The 20,035-nt window shown below is 38.6% G+C and overlaps 1 protein-coding gene across 1 annotated transcript in view; it reads left to right on the top strand.

Annotated features, from left to right (window-relative positions):
* Window positions 1-20,035, top strand: part of TENM1 (teneurin transmembrane protein 1) — a 734,132-nt gene that overhangs the window by 170,074 nt on the left and 544,023 nt on the right. The window contains exon 3 of the mRNA XM_042974325.1: window positions 11,638-11,918. Coding sequence (XP_042830259.1) covers window positions 11,702-11,918 — 217 coding nt within the window. The 5' untranslated portion in view covers window positions 11,638-11,701. The remainder of the gene's footprint in view (window positions 1-11,637; window positions 11,919-20,035) is intronic.

The following is a 20,035-nucleotide window of genomic DNA, read 5'->3' as shown; positions in this document are numbered from 1 at the left end:
GTAATAATAATAAGAAACAGCAGCATTATTATTTGAGCAAACCGACAACTTACATTTCCACGAGGGCCTTTCCTCTGGTACTTGTTTTTTAAAACTTTCAATCCTATTGTTTTCATGGGCTCTACCAGAATAGCCCTGTGAGGTTCATAGGATTAATGATAGGTATTTTCCCGCTTTATGGTAAGAAAATGGTACCACACTACTTTGTCAGAAAGCTGGGCGAAGAGTCTACATTTTAGGGCTCCTTCTAATATGGCCTGCTGCCTTTGGCATATCGTAGTTCCCCCTTATCTACAGTTTCACTTTCCATGGTTTCCGTTACCCATGGTGGACTGAGTGAGGTTTGGAAGCAGATTATCTTCCTGATGTATCTCACAAAGTCAGTAGTAGCCTAATGCTATGTCACAAGGCCAATGCCATTCGCTGCACTGCGTCTCATCATGTAGGCATCTTATCATCTCACACCTTCCCAAGAAGGGTGTGTACAATAAGATATTTTGAGAGAGACAGAAAGAGAGAGACCCCATTCTCATAACTTTTATTATATTATTATAGTTGTTCTACTTTATTATTAGTTATTGTTGTTAATCTCTCACTGTGCCTAATTTAGAAATTAAGTTCTATCGTAGGTATGTATGTGTAGGAAAACACACGGTCCGTATAGGGTTTGGTACTATCCCTGGTTTCAGGCATCCACTGGAGATCTTGAAACATATACCCCGTGGATAACGAGGGCCTAATGTGTTTAGCATTTGCCTACAGGAGCAAAAGATTTGGTGCAAACCCCCGCAATCATTATTAACCCCTGAATCCACCTCTACAATTAAGTCACTAAAGGGTCTACATCTTTGTAACATGTCTATTAATTTGGTGAGCTCCACTTCCATCTAATATTTAACGTAAGTGAAAATGAGGTTCGAGTAGTCGGCAGTGAAAATTCTTCTGCTCCCCATTGTTAAACATGGAAATTCAGAGAGTGACTGAAAATGTACAAATTTCACTGAACTAATGTGGAATGTGGATGGCAATAAAGAGCTATGATTAAAAATTGCTATTTGCAAGCTGTGGAGCAAAGTGGTATCTCTGGTTGTTCAATACCATATTTAAAGCCTATTACTTCTCGAGATACCATGTTAAATTTGATGCTACATTTTAGATAAGTATGTTAATGCTAACATTACCACGAAAGTTACAAAATCCCAATGGATTTCATTGTAAGAAAAATGAATTGAATATGATTGTTTACTTGGTGAAATAAGCAGCGATTGTTCTTTTCCAAAGAGTAAAAAAAGCTTTTATACATTGAGTTATCTTCAATTTTCTCCAAGATTGCTCCCATATTAAGTGTTTAGTTGATTTACATAATCTACCACAACGGGTATTGAAAAGTTATAAAGAGAAAGATAATTTGAAATTACTTTAGGAAGTTGTTGGAGTTCCAGAAGAGATGGTGTCATGGAGATAGATGTCACAGCGATTCAGATGTTCTATTCTTTTCGGATTACTAAGAGGTAGAGATGTGCTTTGTAGTTATAACAATTAAAAAAAATCTCTGCCTCGGTTGAAAATAAGAACTAGGGATTCTGGGCCCTCATTTTGGCATGCTGTTTCCATTCATCTATTGAAGTATTTATCTATTGAAATACTTGACAAATCTTCAGAATCATGATATGTATGATTCTAGTCCCTCAGAACTTTGTCCAGACTCACGTGTGTTTGTGTGTGTGTGTGTGTGTGTGTGTGTGTGTGTGTGTGTGTGTGTGTTGTATGGGCAAGTTATGGAGTCTAGATTCCCTGAGCAGAATGGAGAATACTAAATGAGAGAAAATATCCTAAATAATTGGTCTAGAGTTCCGGAAGTTGATTTTTCTTTTAAAAACATTTTCCAGGGGCACCTCAGTGGCTCAGTAGTCAGGCGACTGGCTCTTGATTTTGGCTCAGGTCATAATCTCACGGTTCATGAGATTGAGTCCCATATGGGGCCCGATGTCAGGCCCTGTGCTGATGGCATGGAGCCTGCTTGGGAGTCTCTCTCTCCCTTTCTCTGCCCCTCTCCTGCTGGATCTTTCTCTCTCTCTCTCTCTCTCTCTTTCTCTCAGAAAATAAATGACCTTAAAAAAAATAAAAACATTTTCCAGGTCACTGTTTCTTTGTGGAAGCTGGTGGTGACAGCACCAAGTTTTACATTCATAATTCTCTCCACTTGTCTCAAGTGATCTAGCATCAGTGTCCATAAAAATGTCCAAAAATAATGAGAAAAAACTAAAGATACAGGCAGCCAAAAAAAAAAAAAAAAAAAACCAAAAAACAAAAAAACAACAACCCGGCATCTACAGAGAGAGAGATGTGAGATTAATTAATCATCACTCTTTAGTTGTGGAATGAAGAGACTTCATCTTCCTCTTTCAAAATGGCCTAAAAGAGCCAGCCGAGGCACCATGAGGACATCCACTGCAGCTGTTCTCACAACTGAGTCAAATCCCTTTTGGAGGAGTATTTTTCCAGGAGGGACCTTTCATCCTTCCTTTGTAAGATTTTAAAAATGCTAATAGAACAGTTAGCTTAAACAAGCACATGCGAACCAGTGCAGCGAACACAATTTCATTTCAACTCTTGAGTGTTATCTCTTTGATATAATAGGATATGCATGTAGCACAAAGCAGTCTACTTTGAAAGTCATCATTTCCTGGATAAGAAGCCCCATATGCAGCACATAAAATTCTCAGCCTATCTCCTGAAAAATGATGATTTATTTCTCTCTTTATTTACTAAAATATTACAGTTGTGTCCATGAGACAGACACCAAAATAACCAGCCAATTCCACAACAAAATGAAACTACTGCTTTAGGCTTTATGTACCTATCTGGGCTTTCATCACACACAGCTTGATGGTTTCTTTTATATATTAGAATTTAGTCAAACTACAATTTGTTTTGTGAATAAACGAAGTCAATCAAACAGCTACCCAGTAATTAGATACTAACAAGTTGTTTTCGGAAAAACTCTTGGTTTTAGTAAGTTTGTCATATTTTTCTAAAACATCTGCTTTATATCCAGCCAGTGATGATGCTTTCCTTTTAGTATAAAGTTCACTCATCTAAAAAGGACCCAAAAAAGGACAAACAAGAGACTATGAAAGATAGTTTCAGCAAATATTATGGGTAAAGGGTTAATTTATTTGTTACACTGTACGAATATGGTTTAATTAACACACACACACACACACACACACACACACACACACACACACACTCACATCCCCAGGAGATAAATGCACAAAAGCCTTAAGTAATTCACAACAGTGGAAATAAACCTAGCAGATGCATGCAGAAAAAAATACTTGGCCTCGCTAATAATATAGGAAATGCAAGCTACAAGAAGATACCTTTAATTTACTTATTTCGAAGTGACATTAAAAATAATAGTCAAGGTTGGCAAGGGTATAATGAGAGGAGAGTGTTCTCACACATTGCCAATGGCAGTGTAAATCATTATAATCCCCCAAAGCCACAAATATGCTCAAACCTTTTGGCTTATTAATTCAACTTCTTGGAATTTACCCTAAGGAAATAATAAAAAATATTCAAGACGTTCGTGTTATCTTCAAATGACTCTAGTTAGAATACTTATAAATGGGGACAGAAAATGTAAATACCCAACAACAGGGGAATGGCTATGTAAGTTATGGTACATCCACTCTACACTGCTATTAAAAGTGATGGTTACAGAAAATCTGTAGAAAAATGCAAAAATATCTAGAGTGAAGGAAGCAACATGAAAAAATGTATCTGTGTATTATGACTGGAAGGAAATGGACCAGAATAACAGCAGTCACTCTTAGAAGCTGGTAGGATAATGGACGCAGATTTTGCTTTTACAGCTTTTTTTTTGTTCCTCAAAACAGTTCACTGTTTAATCGTTTACTTAAAGAGGGGCACCTGAGTGGCTCAGTTGGTTGAGCGACAGACTCTTGATTTCAGCTCAGGTCATGATCCCAGGGTCATGGGATCCAGCCACACGTAGATCACCATGCTGAGTGTGGAGCCTGCGTTAAGATTCTTTCTGTCTCTCTGTCTCTGTCTCTCTTTCTCTCCCCCCTCTGCTCCTTTTCCCCACTTGCATGCTCTCTCTCTAAACAGAACAAAACAAAACACAAAAAAACAAAGAAAGGTAAGAGAAGAATCAGCCAAAAGTTCACTTTCCATTTAAGGGCTTCTTAAGTCCAGTGTTTTCTTTTCTTTTTTTTTTTTTTTTAAATTGAAGTATAGTTGACATACAGTATTATATTAGGTTCGGGTGTTCAATATAGTGATTTCACATTTAGATATATTATGCAGTGTTTACCGCATTAAGTATAGTTACCATCTGTCACACAAAATTATTACAATATTACTGACCATATTCTCCCATATTCTCTATGGTGTAATTTACATCCCATGACTTACTTATTTTATAACTGGAAGTTTGTGTCTCTTAATCCTCTTCACCTATTTCACCCATCCCCCCTTCCCCTCCCTTCTGTCAACCACCAGTTTTTTCTCTGTATTTGTGAGTCTGTTTCTGTTTTGTTTTGCCTGTTCTTTTGCTTTGTTTTTTAGATTCCATATGTAAGTGAAATCATATGGTATTTGTCTGTTTTTGTCTGACTTATTTCACTTAGTATAATGTCCTCTAGGTCCATCTGTGTTGTTGCAAATGGCAAGATTTTATTCTTTTTTATGGCTGAGTAATATTTCTCTCTCTCTCTGTCCCTGTGTGTGTGGGGGTGTGTGTAAGACATCTTTATCCATTCATTTATCAATGAACACTTAGGTTACTTCCACATCTTAGCTATTGTAGATAATGCTGCAATAAACATAGAGGTGCATTTATCTTTTTGAATTCATGTTTTTATTTTCTTTGGGCAAATACCCAGAATCAGAATTGCTGGATCATATTGTATTTCTGTTTCTAATTTTTTGAGGAACCTCCATACTGTTTTCCATTATGGCTATACCAATCTACATGTCCCCCAGCAATGCATGTGTTCCCCTTTCTCCACATCCTTGCCACCATTTACTAGTCCAGAGGTTTCTGAACGAGTCCATCTCCATTAATGTAAAAGGTCCTTACTGAAGAAAAATTATTATAATAATCCCAAGGAGTACTAGCCCCACTTGCTAGGTATTCTCCAGGTACTGGGTGGCTTCATTTTCTCTGCCTTGTGCTCTGAAGGCCAGTTCTCTTTGAGCAATGTCCAGTGTACTCTTTAATTTTTTTCTAGAGTGGAGTACGTCTTTTTGGTGAAGGCTCCAACCTATAAACAGTTGCTACGTGTAGGACAGGCCTATTTTCCATTTTGAGAGGGTGTATATATGATTAATAATAAGAAATGGAAAGAAAATAACACAATAGAGGAACAGGTAGGGAGTTTATTTCCAGTACATAAATATATACACTTATCAATGGATTCAAAAGTAATATTTTAGTTATACTACCCCCTAATTGATGGGAATGTATATGAAGGTTTGCGAAGAGGGACAGGAAAGGAACAGAAGAGAGAGGAGGGGAGGGGGAGTGATAAATAATGTAAACTTGGCTTGGAAGAAACCCACCATTTTTGGTAGTTTTTTAAAAAGTTTTCATTTAAACTCCAGTTAGTTAACATACAGTGTAATATTAGTTTCAGGTGTTCAATATAGTGATTCAACAACTCCACACATCACCCAGTGCTCCATTACGAGTGTCATCCTTAATCCACATCACCTATTTAACCCATCCCCCCACTCGCCTCCCCTCTGGTCATCATCAGTTTATTCTCTATAGTTAAGAATCTGTTTCTTGGTTTCTCTCTCTCTCTCTCTCTCTCTCTCTCTCTCTCTCTGTTTTCCTTTGCTCATTTGTTTTGTTTCTTAAGTTCCACGTATGAGTGAAATCATATGGTATTTGTCTTTCTCTGACTGATTTTGCTTCACATAAACCCACCATTTTTTTTGGCCAGTCTAAGCTTCCCTTCAATTTCATGTACAATCATGAGATTTTAGATCTAGAAGAGCTCTTTAAGATCATCTAATCTCCTTATTACATTTGGAAAAAGTAGAAGCCCTAAGAGAGAGGAGGTGATCTGCCTTAGGCCACTCTGCCAGGTGTCTTCTGAATGACAACGTAGATTAGTGATTAAGAGTGTGGCCTTTGGAGCAGACTGTATGAATTGAAATCTCAGCTCTGCTATTTACTAGCTATGTGACCTTGGCCTAGTCAGTTAACTGCTCTGTTCCTTGATTTTCTTTTTAAGATGTACCTACTTCATAGGATGTAATTAGAATTAAAGGAGTTAATGTGTGAAAAACACAACAGTGCCTGGTAGTGCGGCTGTTGTTATTCTTCCATTTCAAGGCCAACGATTTTCACATGCCAGGTTGTCTCTTCATAACCTTACGGTGACTGAAGAAATAAACATATACCTCCATGGGTCTTTTCTGAAGTCACCGTGGAGTTTATCTTGTTAGCGAGTAGAAAGTGGAAAACACAAAGGTAAACCACAGGTAGTGACGTGTGAATTTATACTGTGTGATCTATCTGAATGTACCTTCTGCAGTAGAGCAGATAATTGGCCCTTGTTTTTTACTGTTTCTTAATAGCTGCATGTGTTTTACTGACACAATTCCTTTTTGATTTTGATTTTTTCTTTTTTTTTTAACGTTTATTTATTTTTGAGACAGAGAGAGACAGAACATGAACGGGGGAGGGTCAGAGAGAGAGGGAGACACAGAATCTGAAACAGGCTCCGGGCTCTGAGCGGTCAGCACAGAGCCCGACGCAGGGCTCGAACTCAGACTGCGAGATTGTGACCTGAGCCGAAGTCGGCCGCTTAACCGACTGAGCCACCCAGGCGCCCCAATTTTTTTCTTTTTTCAATGTTTATTTTATTTTTGGGAGAGAGAGAGCACAAGTTGGGGAGGGACACAGAGAGGGGTTTACAGAGGATTTGAAGCAGGCTCTGCTCTGACAGCAGGGAGACTGATGGGGGCCTCGAACTCATGAACCAGGAGATCATGACCCAAGCTGAAGGCGGGCACTTAACTGACTGAGCCACCCAGGCGCCCCCACAATTCCTTTTTTAAAAAAGTTTATCATTATCAAAATAATAGAGAAATAAGAAAAATTGCTTTGCTGCGAATAGCATTATGTATACTTTTGGTTTTTCTGTGAGTTGACACTGTCTTCATCATGTCTAAATAAATAACACATGCTCGTCAGTGGACCTCCAGGATGCCATGTTGGGCACTGAATGAAAAAGTCAATTAAGCAAAAATCAACGTGTCTTTTACCTTGGAGTATTGGAAACAGCATCTTTTGAGAATTATTGTGCTTTCAAACTTTGTTAGGTTTAATGTTTTAAACTTCTGTTACTGTCTTACTTAATATTCTCCTACTTTTTTTATTTTCAAAAAGGAAACCGTTTGTGAGTGAAGTCAAGCTCTGCCTCACAGGATTTTGGTAAATGTCACGGTTACATACTCTCACGGCCCTAGGCACACAGAGTTGTGCGTCTCCATATCAGGTGCCTAAAGAGAGCTGAATGTATCTTCTGCTACCTGGTCCACACACCCAAATGTTAAGATAAGAAGTTGTGGGGGCACCTGTATCTCAGTCGGTTAAGTATGTGACTCTTGATTTCAGTTCAGGTCAAGATCTTACAGTTCGAGGTATCCAGCCTCTGAGTTGGGCTCCTTGCTTACAGCATGGAGCCTGCTTGGGATTCTTGCTCTCCCTTTCTCTGCCCCTCCCCCACTCGTGCACACGTGCGTTCTCTCTCTCTGTCTGTCTCTCTCTCTCAAAATAAACAAATGAACACTAAAAACAGACAAGAAGTTGTGATTGGGGGTCAGGGAGCAGAGAAGGATTATTTTCTCTTGGTTTATACCAATTTGTGGTTTAAAGGAAGATTGCTTCCGAGGACCCTCAATAACCTTGAATCGATGTGACATTCCTAGCTGATTCATAGCTGTGATTAGAACTTCAAGAATGGTTCAAAATAGCTATAGGAATATTTCTCTCTTTCTCTCTCACTCATTCACTCACTCAAGAGTTCACATGTTGCAAATAAACAACATACTGAGGGAAAAGAGAATGTCTGGATTCCCATGCATAAAAATAAGGGTGATTTTAACATCATAAATAATAGTTGCCAGAACACAACATTAGACATTAGAAGTGAGATGTTTTTCATTTTCAAATTTAACTTGTTAGGTTTGAACGGTGTTAAGATAAGTGTAAATTCATAACCAGCTGAGACTTAGGCAGGAGTGCTATTTTGACCATACCTCTGCTATGTTAATCCCAGTCAGAATAAACCAAACCTGACTGAGAAAGCAAGTGGGAGATGGGAGAGAAAATAAAATGTATATCTCTATATTATAATGGAAAGCATTTTATTAAGTTATTTTTAATTATAAGCTTCTTGATGGATCTTTTTGCATTATCAATGTCTTTATGTGGAAAATAGCTCTCCACCCCTATTGGGTAAACTTTCATCCTTTAATGAACGCAAAACTATATGTGTTGGCTGAAATGAAATTAGATTAATTTTATTGATGGCTCCTTTTTTGGGTGGAAGTCCCATTCTCTGCTGCAAAGGTGCATTTCTGGAAGTCTACTGTTGATATGTTTCTCACTTTGCACTGTTTGTAGCAAAGTCAGGGTCTAAAATCCAGCCGGGTTTATGAAGCACGTGCTATGGGAACCTAAGAAGAAAGAGATTCAAATTGGCCTTATCACATAGATGCTCAGTAGAATTTTGGTGGTTGTGGTGAGGGTATTGGCGATGAACAAATAAGCTAAATCAAGTACAGTCTTTCCCAATATCTTTATCTTTGGTGCTCAAACACTACTTTGTCTTTCTTTAGGAGTCCTTTCATCTGCTCTGTAGTAGAGCTGTTTATCACTTGCATTAGACTGTGAATTCCTTGGGGGCACAGACTATGGCCTATTCATTTCCACATTCTCTCTAGCCCTTCTTGTGAATTCTGGGCAATGATGTATTCAATTCATTCAACAAGTATTGATCAAGAGTCTACTGTATGCCAGACATCGTGCTTATTTGGGGGATATAGCAATGAATAAAACAGATAAAAATACTTCATGGGGCTTATATTTTAGTAGAGAGACACAGATGACAGACAGTAAGCAAATAAGCAATATATATACATATATATATATATATATATATATATATATATATATATATATATTTCCACATGTCACTTGGTGATAAGTGCTATGAAACACAGGAAGGAAGATGAGAAGTGACATTTGTGTGTTTTTTTGGTGGTTTACTATGGGAGGCTGCAAAGGCCCTGAGGTGGAAACATGCCTGTTATTTTCACACACTTCAAGAAGGCTGGTGCATCTAGAGTGCATGAGGTGGGTGGAAATATCAGGGGATGAGTTTAGAGAGGTTAGGGTAGGGAGAAGTGAACCTTGTAGGGGCCTTGTTGGTCATTGTAAGGACTTTGGCTTTTATTTTGAAGGATAGAAGATGCTATTGCTGCTTCTGAGCAAAGGAGAGACATTGACATGACTTAGATTTTAAAATCTTCCTTCTGGCTATAGTGTAGGGAATGTGCTATAAAGAGAGCAATGTTAAAAGCAGCACATCAATTAGGCTATTGCAGTGGTCCAGGTGGGGGATGATGGCTGGAACCAATGTGGTGGTATTGGGGAAGTGGAGAGATGTCATTGGATTCTGGGTATATTTCAAAGGTAGCACCAGAAGAATTTACTGGTGAATTGCACGTGGGATGTGAATGACAGGGATCGAGGTCTGTGGCCTGAGCCAACAGAGGAATGGAATTCACCATTTACCAAGACGGGAAAGACCGTGAGAGGAGCAAGGTTGGGAAGTGGTGGGAATCACGAGCTCAGATTTGAACATACTAAGTTCGAGATGCCTTTTAGATATCCAGGTAGAGATATTGGGTGGCCAGCTGGATATTCAAGTCTGTGGCTCAGGGGAGAGATTGTGCTGGAGCTCTAAATTGGGGAGTGTATAGGCAGTATGTCTCATGAGATGGCATGAGATTAGACTATTGTTGATTATCAATAGATATTTACTTACAATACTTGATTTGCTTTCTCTCCAAGTATCTTCATTTCTGATATTAATTCAGACCAAAATAGCCATCTCTGTAGACCATTTATGGAATTTGTAGGTTAGGAGTTAAATGGTCTCTACTTTGTTTGTGCCTAGAGTAGTGCTAAGTGGTATAGGGGATGCAGGGAAGCATAAGACTCCAATTCTGCCTTCAAGATCCTTAACGTTTAATTAGGGAAATAGCACTTTGATTCATGAAACTTTGTTCATACTACAAAACATTAGGTACCGTTGAATGCGTAATAGTCAATCCATACATTTTATTGAGCGATTTCTGTATTATGTGCGTTTGCTATACATATAATAGGAATTGCAAAAAGCGAGATACCGCACATGATTTAGGAACCACTATCTAGATGTTTGTAGATTTCCTTGAAAATGCATATGGTGAAGAGCTTAAGAAAAATAAAGGAGTCCATTTTACTGCAAATGAAATCATAAAGTTATTTGTGTTTGAAGTAGGTTTTTTAACATTGCACACACACCAAAAAACCCCACCAAGTTGCAAAGTTGCAGCGTTTGATGAAAATAATGATAAAATAATGTAAGGGATGAAGATGAGTACATTTTTACAGGGCTTTAAAATTTTCAGAGGACTTTGACATCTCAGATGGCATTTGAAGTTCTCAAACCTCTCTGCACTAAGTAAGACAGATAATGCCTCTACTTGCCCTAAGAGCCTTAGTGACTTGTAGCTCAGCATTCTGTGGGGGAAGGGGGGTTCTTTCAGTGATTTATCATGAAGTTTTAAAATTTCTATTTCTAAACCCGATTTAGAGCTTGCTGTTCCTATACCAGTACACTCACCAGAAGTGTTGTTTACATCCTCTCGGTACTATGAAGAACAAACATTTACCGCCACCTAACTCATTAAAAATTCTCTGCAAGCCTGAGGCTCAAAAGCCACAATATGGACACAGAGAGCTCAGTCCCCCTCAAGGACACTTAATTTCATGAGCCTCTCTCACTCGGAATTCTTCCCTTCTTCAAAACCCCTTTCTTAAATGCAGTTTTAAACCAGAGGTGAGATTGTGGGTTGTTGTTTTTTTTTTGTTTTGTTTTGTTTTGTTTTCTGAATGTAGTTCCCTTACCAGTTTTCATTTCAAATGTGGGATATGCTGGGTTAGTATTTGTACTCCTGGCCACTTTCGGATCTCAGAATATTTTTTAATCTAACCACTGAATTAACATTTAAAACACACACACACCTTAGAAGACATTGTACTTTATCTGCATTCCAATACAAATATTTTTGAAGGCTGTCTCTCTTCCACCTCGAGTATTTTCTGATACCGCAACCTCCGGTTTAATCCTAAGTGCTTGCCAATGTGCGCATGTAACACAGAGTGTTATTATTGCCTCAGGCTAGCTTCTTGTCATCTAGTTTGTCTTTTGCTTCACTCCTTTGATAGTATTATCAGAACCAATTGTGAATCTGCCAGATGCATTTCCTCTCCAAAGGACAAATCTAAGAAGGCTTGTGTTTTTCCTTCTTTTCCAGGACTGCTTACTTGAAAGAAGTTGTTCTTCCTTCTTTTCATGAAATTGAGTTTGCTTAATCAGACATGGAGCAAACGGACTGCAAACCCTACCAGCCTCTCTCAAAAGTCAAGCACGAAATGGATCTAGCTTATACCAGTTCTTCTGATGAAAGTGAAGATGGAAGGAAACCAAGGCAGTCCTACAACTCCAGGGAGACTCTGCATGAGTATAACCAAGAGCTGAGGATGAATTACAATAGCCAGAGTAGGAAGAGGAAGGAAGTAGAGAAATCTACTCAAGGTATGTTTTTACTGGATTTTTAGAACTAATATTTCTCACTAGGGAATGCTTGTGTGTGTAAACTTATGTTTTCAAAAACAAATTTGCTGATGTTAACTGGTTAATAATGCGCACTGCTTACATATGCTTAGTGAATTTGTTCATATGCCAATCTGGCTGAGGTTGTAGGTTACATGTGCTTTTTACGGATTATGCATGAATTTAGATGCAACAATCCTCTTATCAGGGCATTCAAAATTTGTCTAATCCTACAAATAGCCATTTACAGACTGAAGGATAATTTATAGTAAGATGAAAAGTAAACAACTAAGTGCTTTTCAAGCCATTGCTTCTTTTTTTTTTTTTTTTTAACATTTATTCATTTTGGGAGACAGAGGGAAACAGAGTGCGAGCAGGGGAGGAGCAGAGAGAGAGGGAGACACCTAATCTGAGCTGTCCGCACAGAGCCCCACGCAGAGCTCAACGCAGGGCTCGAACTCACAAACTGTGACATCATGACCTGAGCTGAAGTTGTTATCTTAACCGACTGAGCCACCCAGTCTCCCCATAAATATTTGTCTTCTAAAAGAGCTTTATCGGAGACCACCAAACAAAGGTCCAGAAAATTTGTCGTCAGAATGCGAAACTTTGTGCAACATGGTCCTAAGGGAAAGTAAGAACTTCCCTTCTGACCATTGCCATAATGTGGAACAGATCCTTTGGACAGCCTTGGTTTCTTAATTACGGATTGACAAGACTGGTTTTTAAAAAATGTTTATATTTGAGAGAGAGAGAGAGAGCGCGCAAGCAGGGAGAGGAGCAGAGAGAGAGAGTGGGTCAGAGGATCCAGGCAAGCTCTGTGCTGACAGCTTCTGTGCTGACTGCAGTGAGCCTGATGCGGGGCTCAAACTCACGTTCCGGGAGATCATGACCTGAGCTGAAGTCAGATGCTCAACTGACTGAGCCACCCAGGTGCCCCAACAAGACACTTTTTAATAAATAGAAAACAGATAGATAGAAATACAGTTTCCTTATTTCTTTTAAATTGATAGCGAAACGATATTAGATACTCTTTTAACTACACAGAAGAAAAGACACTGATGTTAGCACAGGTTAGTATTTTCTTAAAAGAATACATCAATGTTGAAATGAAAAAAATAGGTTTGATTATCTAGATCCGTGGCTCTAAACCGAGGGACCCTGAAGCAACAACAGCAGCACCTCCCACAGGACTTGTTAGCAATGCAAATTCTCACGTTCCACCCTAGATTTAGGATTCAGAAACCCTGAGTGTGGGACCCAGCAATCTGTGGTTTAAGAAGCCCTCCTGGGGATTCTGATGCAGACTCAAGTTTGAGGACCACTGCTTCATCCCTTTGAAATCTTTTACTCAGAGAGCCTCACAGATCACATCTAGTTGGGTGTCTTCCAAATATTTATCTTCAGCTCTATCATTTTTCCCAAACTCAAGCCCTACATTTTCAGTTACCTGCTTAACATTTTCAAATGAATGGACACTCCCACTGGCAGCTCTAAATCAATGTATCTAAAGCGACTGACACAGCCATCTTAACATTCTCAATCCCGCTCCTTTTCTTTCCATCACAGCATTTGTTAAAATGCTTCCATTCTCTCCAGCTATCCACATACACTTTCCATACCTAATCCCACCTAATCTGTTGCCTCTTCCAGCAGATTTAACTTCTACATGTCTCAAGTCCATCTTCCTCTTTCTATTATCATTATCACTGCTCTCATTTTGTCTTATCTAGACTGTTTTTTTGTTTCCTAAATGATCTCCTTGGATCCCACCTCATCCCTGTTCAGTCCTTTTGCCTTGTTGTTATCTTTCCCTTGCAATGCCCTTCTCCGCTACCTCCTGTAACTTAATTACTCAACTATCTTCAAGGCCGAGCCTTCCAGCGTCTTTGCCACAGAGCCTTGTTGCACTGTCATCCCCTTTGTACCGATTGCTGACTTTTATTATTTTTGTATGTACATTCCTAGACTGTATAGTCAGTGAAGATGAGGATCATGAGTTTTTTATTGGTCTCCATTTTTCTATGGTGCTTTGCATATATTATGTGCTTTGTAATTTTTAATTTAAGGAATAAGTTGCCATCAACCAAAACGTAAGTAACTTACCATGCGTTGAAAACTGCTTTTTAAACATTGACATTGGCACAGGTTCCTTATTTTTTTTTTAAAGAGTAGGTCATTGATGAGATGACAAAAAAAATTTTTGGTTCTCTAGATCAGTGGTTGTCAAAGCATGGAGCCTAGACGAGCAGCAGCGGCATCACCCATGAACATGTTAGAAGTGCAGATTCTCAGGCATCATCCCAGGCCATGTAAAATGCAGTCAGTAGAAATGAAAATTACTGTATTCTAATTAGTATTAGAATATTACATTACAGAAATTTTAAACTGAACCAAAGATTTTATATATTCATACTAGCATTTAAACATGCCTTAAATGTTTATGGTATTAACTATATTACACATTTTTTAGCTGTTACCATAACTGGTAAAACTTTTGTATCTGTCTTTTCAAATAATTCATTTTAATCTTTCCTATTTGGTCTGCTAATGACGACTGTAAATTTGTTATAAAACAATTTTACTTTTCTGCCTAACGTTTTTTGGGTCTTTCATGCTTTAAGAAACGTGTAGTTCCCATTAAATTTTTTTTCTTTAAGGTTGTGTTTATAGAATATGAACTTAAAATTGTGAGTTGTGGGCTGTGGCATTGAAGTGTGGAGTGCTTGACTAACATGTTGTGAGTTGAAATAAGAATGCACTTCCAGTGACAGTTTGTTCTAAAAATATGAGCAGTGTTGTACTGAGTCAGTATAAAGAGCCTAGCCAGCCTCAGATTTTGTCTCTGTGCTTTGGGATCAAAATGAATTTGGAGAATATGGAAATTGGTCTTCTATGATGCCATCCTAACTTTTTTCAATAACCTGTACTCAATAAGCTTGTACTTAGCACTTGCTACGTGTCAGGCCTTGAGACAGTGCTAGGGATGGAGTCAACCACGATGGTTTCTGCTTGTAGAAAATGCATAATGTGGTAGGGAAGAGAGATATCAAACGGATCATTGCAATTAAATGCAATAAGTACTTTTACAGATAAAGTGGTATGGAAATACACAGGGTATCGGGGTCCATAGAAAGGTGATATTTGATCTAGGTCTTGAAATTTGAACAAATTCTGACTTGGAAAAGGGCATTCCAAGGGGTAGATTAGCAGGTGCAAAAGCATAAAGCTGTGAAAAGGCCTGGGATGGTGAAAACTTCAGTATGGCTAAGAGTAAGGTACATTGGAGCCAGATCACAAAAAGTATTGCATGCCCGATTTTGGAGTTCCTTTTTTTTCCCTCATGAATAAAAAACCACAGCTTTTAAGGGATGGAGAATTTCATGAGGAATATAATTTCTAGGATGGGAAGTGTAGAGGAGAATTGTAGATGTGTAAGCAGCAGTGTAGGAGATTGATTGCAGTTGGGAAAAATTGGATGCAGGCAGACAATCTATAAAGCTACTGAATGGCAGGCTAAGAATGGCAATGAAGGTATAAACTTTGGCTGTATCGGAAGAGGTAAAGAAACAGAGTCCAGAGATATCAGTGTGGAGGAATTGATAGGAGTTGGTAAGTGATTACTTGCTGAGGTGGAAAGAGATAAGAGTCAAGGATGCCTGGATTTCTAGTTTGGGCAACTGGGAGGATGATGATCCATTTACCAAGAGAAGGAAAACAGGAGGAGGGGTGAGTTTGGAAGGGAAGAGAATGAGTTTCTTTTGAGACATGTTAAGTTTAAGATGCTTGGGTGGCATCCAGGTGGATTTTCCTATCAGGCAGTTGGAACTGCATGTCTAGAGTTCAGGAAAGATCTGGACTGTTGATAGAAGTATATTTGCATCCATTGGTATCTTACAGTAGGAGATGCCTGGGGATGGATGATATTACCCAGGGAGAACATGTAGAGTGAGACTAGAGAAAGGCCAAGGACGAAAACCAGAATCTATCATCTGTGAACTTACATAAACACATTGTCAACCGATTTACATTTTTAGCTAGCACTGTCCTTTGGTGTGCTGACTTCTATAAACTCAAATATAAAGCTCCAGGAGGTGAAGGTCTGGAAACTTGGGATCTTATCTGCCACTGACCCACTATGGAGACACCTGGGAGGGAAGAAAATACATACCTCTTTGGGGGAGAAATGAACTACTCCACATTAGGCAAAACTGTGGACCCAGTTGTTATCTTGTTTGTGAGTTCTGGTATCTACTTTGTTGTCTTATTCCATGTATTGCATTGGTAGATGAGTAAAAGAAAATGTTAATTTTCATGAATTTATGTGACTGGTAGTAGCATTTTGCATTAACCTAGCTGAGTCGAGCCTGACTCGTTATTTTTAAGGAATAAAATTCTCAAAAAAGTGTTGAGTTTTGTAAAAATGTTTATTTTTGAGAGAGAGAGTGAGAGAGAGCGAGCAAGCGGGGTAGGGGCAGAGAGGGAGGGAGACAGAGGATCCAAAGTGGGCTCGGTGCTGAGAGCAGAGAGTCCAAGGCAGGGCTCGAACCCATAAGCCTTGAGATCATGACCCAAGCCAAATTCAGATGCTTACCTGACTGAGCCACCCAGGTGCCCTCGAAAAGTGTTGAGTTTTAAATCAAGAAGGAAGAAAGCAAATACAATTGGGCACCTGCTACTGTGGCACACACTCTCCTAGATGCTTTTCAGGTTTACTAGCTGTGTAGCGTTATGCAAGTTACTTCAGCTCTCTGAACCTGTTTCTCATCTGCAAAATTGAGTTCATCTTCATCATCAACACCACAGTAATCACAGTGATTAAAATAAAAGTAATAATAATAATAATAATAATAATAATAATGATAAACCTTTAATAGTACCTACTCTGTTCCAGGACTCTTTAGGTGCTTTACATTTGCTCCTCATTTGAAGTATGAAATGTTATTTCCGCTTTACAGAGAAGGTAACTGAGGCTTAGAGAAAAAATAACTGGTCAGTTTCTGTAGCCAAGAAGTGGTGAGAGTTGGGACTGGAAAACATGTCTTTGGCTGTAAAGTTCCCATCACTCACTATGTTACATTCTCCCATACCTACCTCATGAGGTGTGGTGATACGGATTAACTGGGATCATAAGTGTGAAAATGTTTAGGAGCTCAATAAATGTTAATTTCCCTTCATTTCCTTCCCCAGCCACCTTGCCAGCCTCTTTTTGTTTCGGTGACCAAGGGTTTCCAAGAGGTTTAAAAAGCCTCTCCATTCTGATTATCTTTAGAAAAGGACATATGATGTGCTATGTAATTTGTAATGAAACATTCCTGAGTCTGTTTGTTGTTTCACTTTTTAGGGAAGTTATTGTGCCACCCAATTCAGGGCTTGTTTGGGGGAAATATTACTATTCCCCAAGGAAATACTTGAGTCCATCTGAAAGTATCTTCATATTCTTATTTTTATTTGACAAGAAAGCAGCATCCTCTCCCCCAGGTACATACAGAGAATGGGATTCTAAAACTGATTTTCGTATCTTCCAAAAGCTTTCAAATTAAGGGGTGGACACTAATCTAATATTATTCACAATTCTTTACTAACGGGATGAATAAGCCTTAGGCAAACTTATTTTATATGATTTTTGGCAAGTCTAATAGCAGGAGTAGATTTCCTGGAGGCTTAGAGGCTAACAGTTTCTCCTAAGTAGCCTCCCTTCCAAGGGAGGCATCAATTAACTAAAAAATTAGTACAAGAGTAATGAAAATATAAATATATGAGTGTATAAACATAGGATAATAATTTTAGTTATGAGAATTTCCCTATAATTTTTATAATAGATAAGATTAGTTTTGAATATAGCCATTTTACTGCTAAGTAATTCTGAATATGAAGTCACCCATGCACGAAACGGAGGTATGGTGAGGACCTATTACAAATCCCACAAGATCACAGACTCTTGAGATACTACAGCCTGCACAAACATTTTATTTTTCCCTCCTTAACCTGCTCTTTTGTGGCTTCTCTTTCTCCTAATGTGGTTTTTTTGTTTGGTTGGTTGGTTGTTTTCTTCTTTCTGTATTACAACCTAAGCTTAAATCTCACATTATCGCCATCTGGTGGAAAAATTTTTAAACTGCTGATTTGTATTTACTGAGATTACAGGGAAGCAAAGCTTATGTCATCCATGCATCCATCCATCCACCCATCCTTCTATCTGTCCATCAATCCGCTTTTTTCATTTACTCATTTATACATCAAACATTCATTCAGTGTCAGCTATGTTCCAGGTACTTTGTTAGATGGATGAAGTTCATCTTGAAGTAAATAGACACAAGTGACTCTTATTTGCCCCCGCCCACCCTCAGCTAATATGCCACTTCGTCCCACAGAAGCTGTGCAAGCACCATCGCCCCCTGTGGATTCAAGGAGTAGATAGAAGCCCATATTTGAGAAGTGCATTTCTCAATTCTTATTTCAAACACTTAGCAGTAATATAGACTATTGTTTGCTTAATATCTGAAAATTTGGGATAACAGTTCCTATGAAAATCTCAAAAGAATTTTTAATCTCAGGATCTGTATTTACTTGGTAAAGATCACAGATGGCAGATATAATATAATGTAGCAAGGCCTATAAAATGAAAATTTTAACAGCATTTGATCACCTGTAATGAATTTAGTGCTGTGAGCATGTTGTGCTTCTCGTGGTCACAAGTTTCTATATATAATGGGTGCCCAGAAAGTGCTTAGACTATAAGAGAAAGCTAAGTTATTTTGCAGTAACTCCAATTGGTTAATATCTTTTAGTCAGTACCCTTGGTTCATGAAAAGTTATTCAATAAACATTCATTTCTGTAGTATCTAAAACTGGTAGGATGTCCATGATATCCTCTAACCATACTCCCTGTCACCTGCCCCATGGCGGACATCCCTGATCAAGTCATGGCGTTCTTTCTTGTTGAACCCAGCTGCAACCTCACATTCCCATTAACAGAACATTCCATGCAAGCATTGTCCATCAGTCGTTAACTGCAATTGAGGTGAGCCTATTTGAGATGAAACATTGAGATGAAACTTACTTCCTATCTGTGGCCTGCTTATCTGTGCCAAGTTTTGTGTTAAACTCTGAAGATAATATAGATGAATAAGAAGCAGTTTTTGCCCTCAAAGAATTCATAGTACATTGGGAACACAAATACAATGTGATTGATGTTATAATAGTGATATATGTAAAGTACTATGGGAGTCTAGAAGCTAGAACCACATACTTAGCTTAGCTTGGGGAATGGTGACAATGTTCATAAGAGAAAAATCTAACATTTATTAAGTACCAGGCACTGAGTAAGGAACTTTAGATGGATTACGTTTCTCAGTCGTTCTAATAATGCTATGAGGTTGGGATCATTATTATCCCTGTTTTCAGATGAGTAAAGCAAGGCACAGAGATGCTAAGTAACTTGCCTAATATTGCAGAGGTAGTAAGTAATAGGAATGGGTTTGGAACCCCGACAGTCTAATGTTAGAGCCCACTGTCGTAATTACTATGCAGAGATAGACAGCTCAAAATTCAGATCTGGAGTTTGAGGAAATGATGTCACTCTGTGTGTGTGTGTGGCGGGGGGGGGGGGGGTTGGTGTGTTTGGAGTCATATATAAATAGATGATTCCTGAAGCAGTGGGAGTAGAAGAGAAGCCAGTGAGAATACGTACAATTAGAAATAAAGAGAGCCAGATATGATACCCTGAGAGACAATTGTGTTTAAAATAGTGGGCAGACACAAAAAAAAGATGATCTTGAGATGTCAGAGAAGAATCAGAAGGAAGGGATATCAAACAAGCCAAGGGAGGGGACTTTCCAGCAGAAGACGTGACAAATATTGTCAAACACTTCAAAATCAACAAGTAGAATGAAAATTGACAAAAGGCAGTAAAACAGGCACTTTAGAAGGTCATTGCTGACTTTAGACCAGCGATTTTCCACCTTGACTGGCATAAAAATTACCTGGGGAGTTTTACAAATCCCAGTGCTAAGATTGTTCCTTAGACCAATTAAACCAGAATTTCCACAGATGAGACCCAGACATTTACAAAAATTTCTCGGGAGCTTCCAATGTGC

Source organism: Panthera tigris, chromosome X (assembly GCF_018350195.1).
Source record: "Panthera tigris isolate Pti1 chromosome X, P.tigris_Pti1_mat1.1, whole genome shotgun sequence".
In the NCBI taxonomy this organism is placed as follows: Eukaryota; Metazoa; Chordata; class Mammalia; order Carnivora; family Felidae; genus Panthera; species Panthera tigris.
This window is presented reverse-complemented; position numbering and strand designations above follow the sequence as displayed.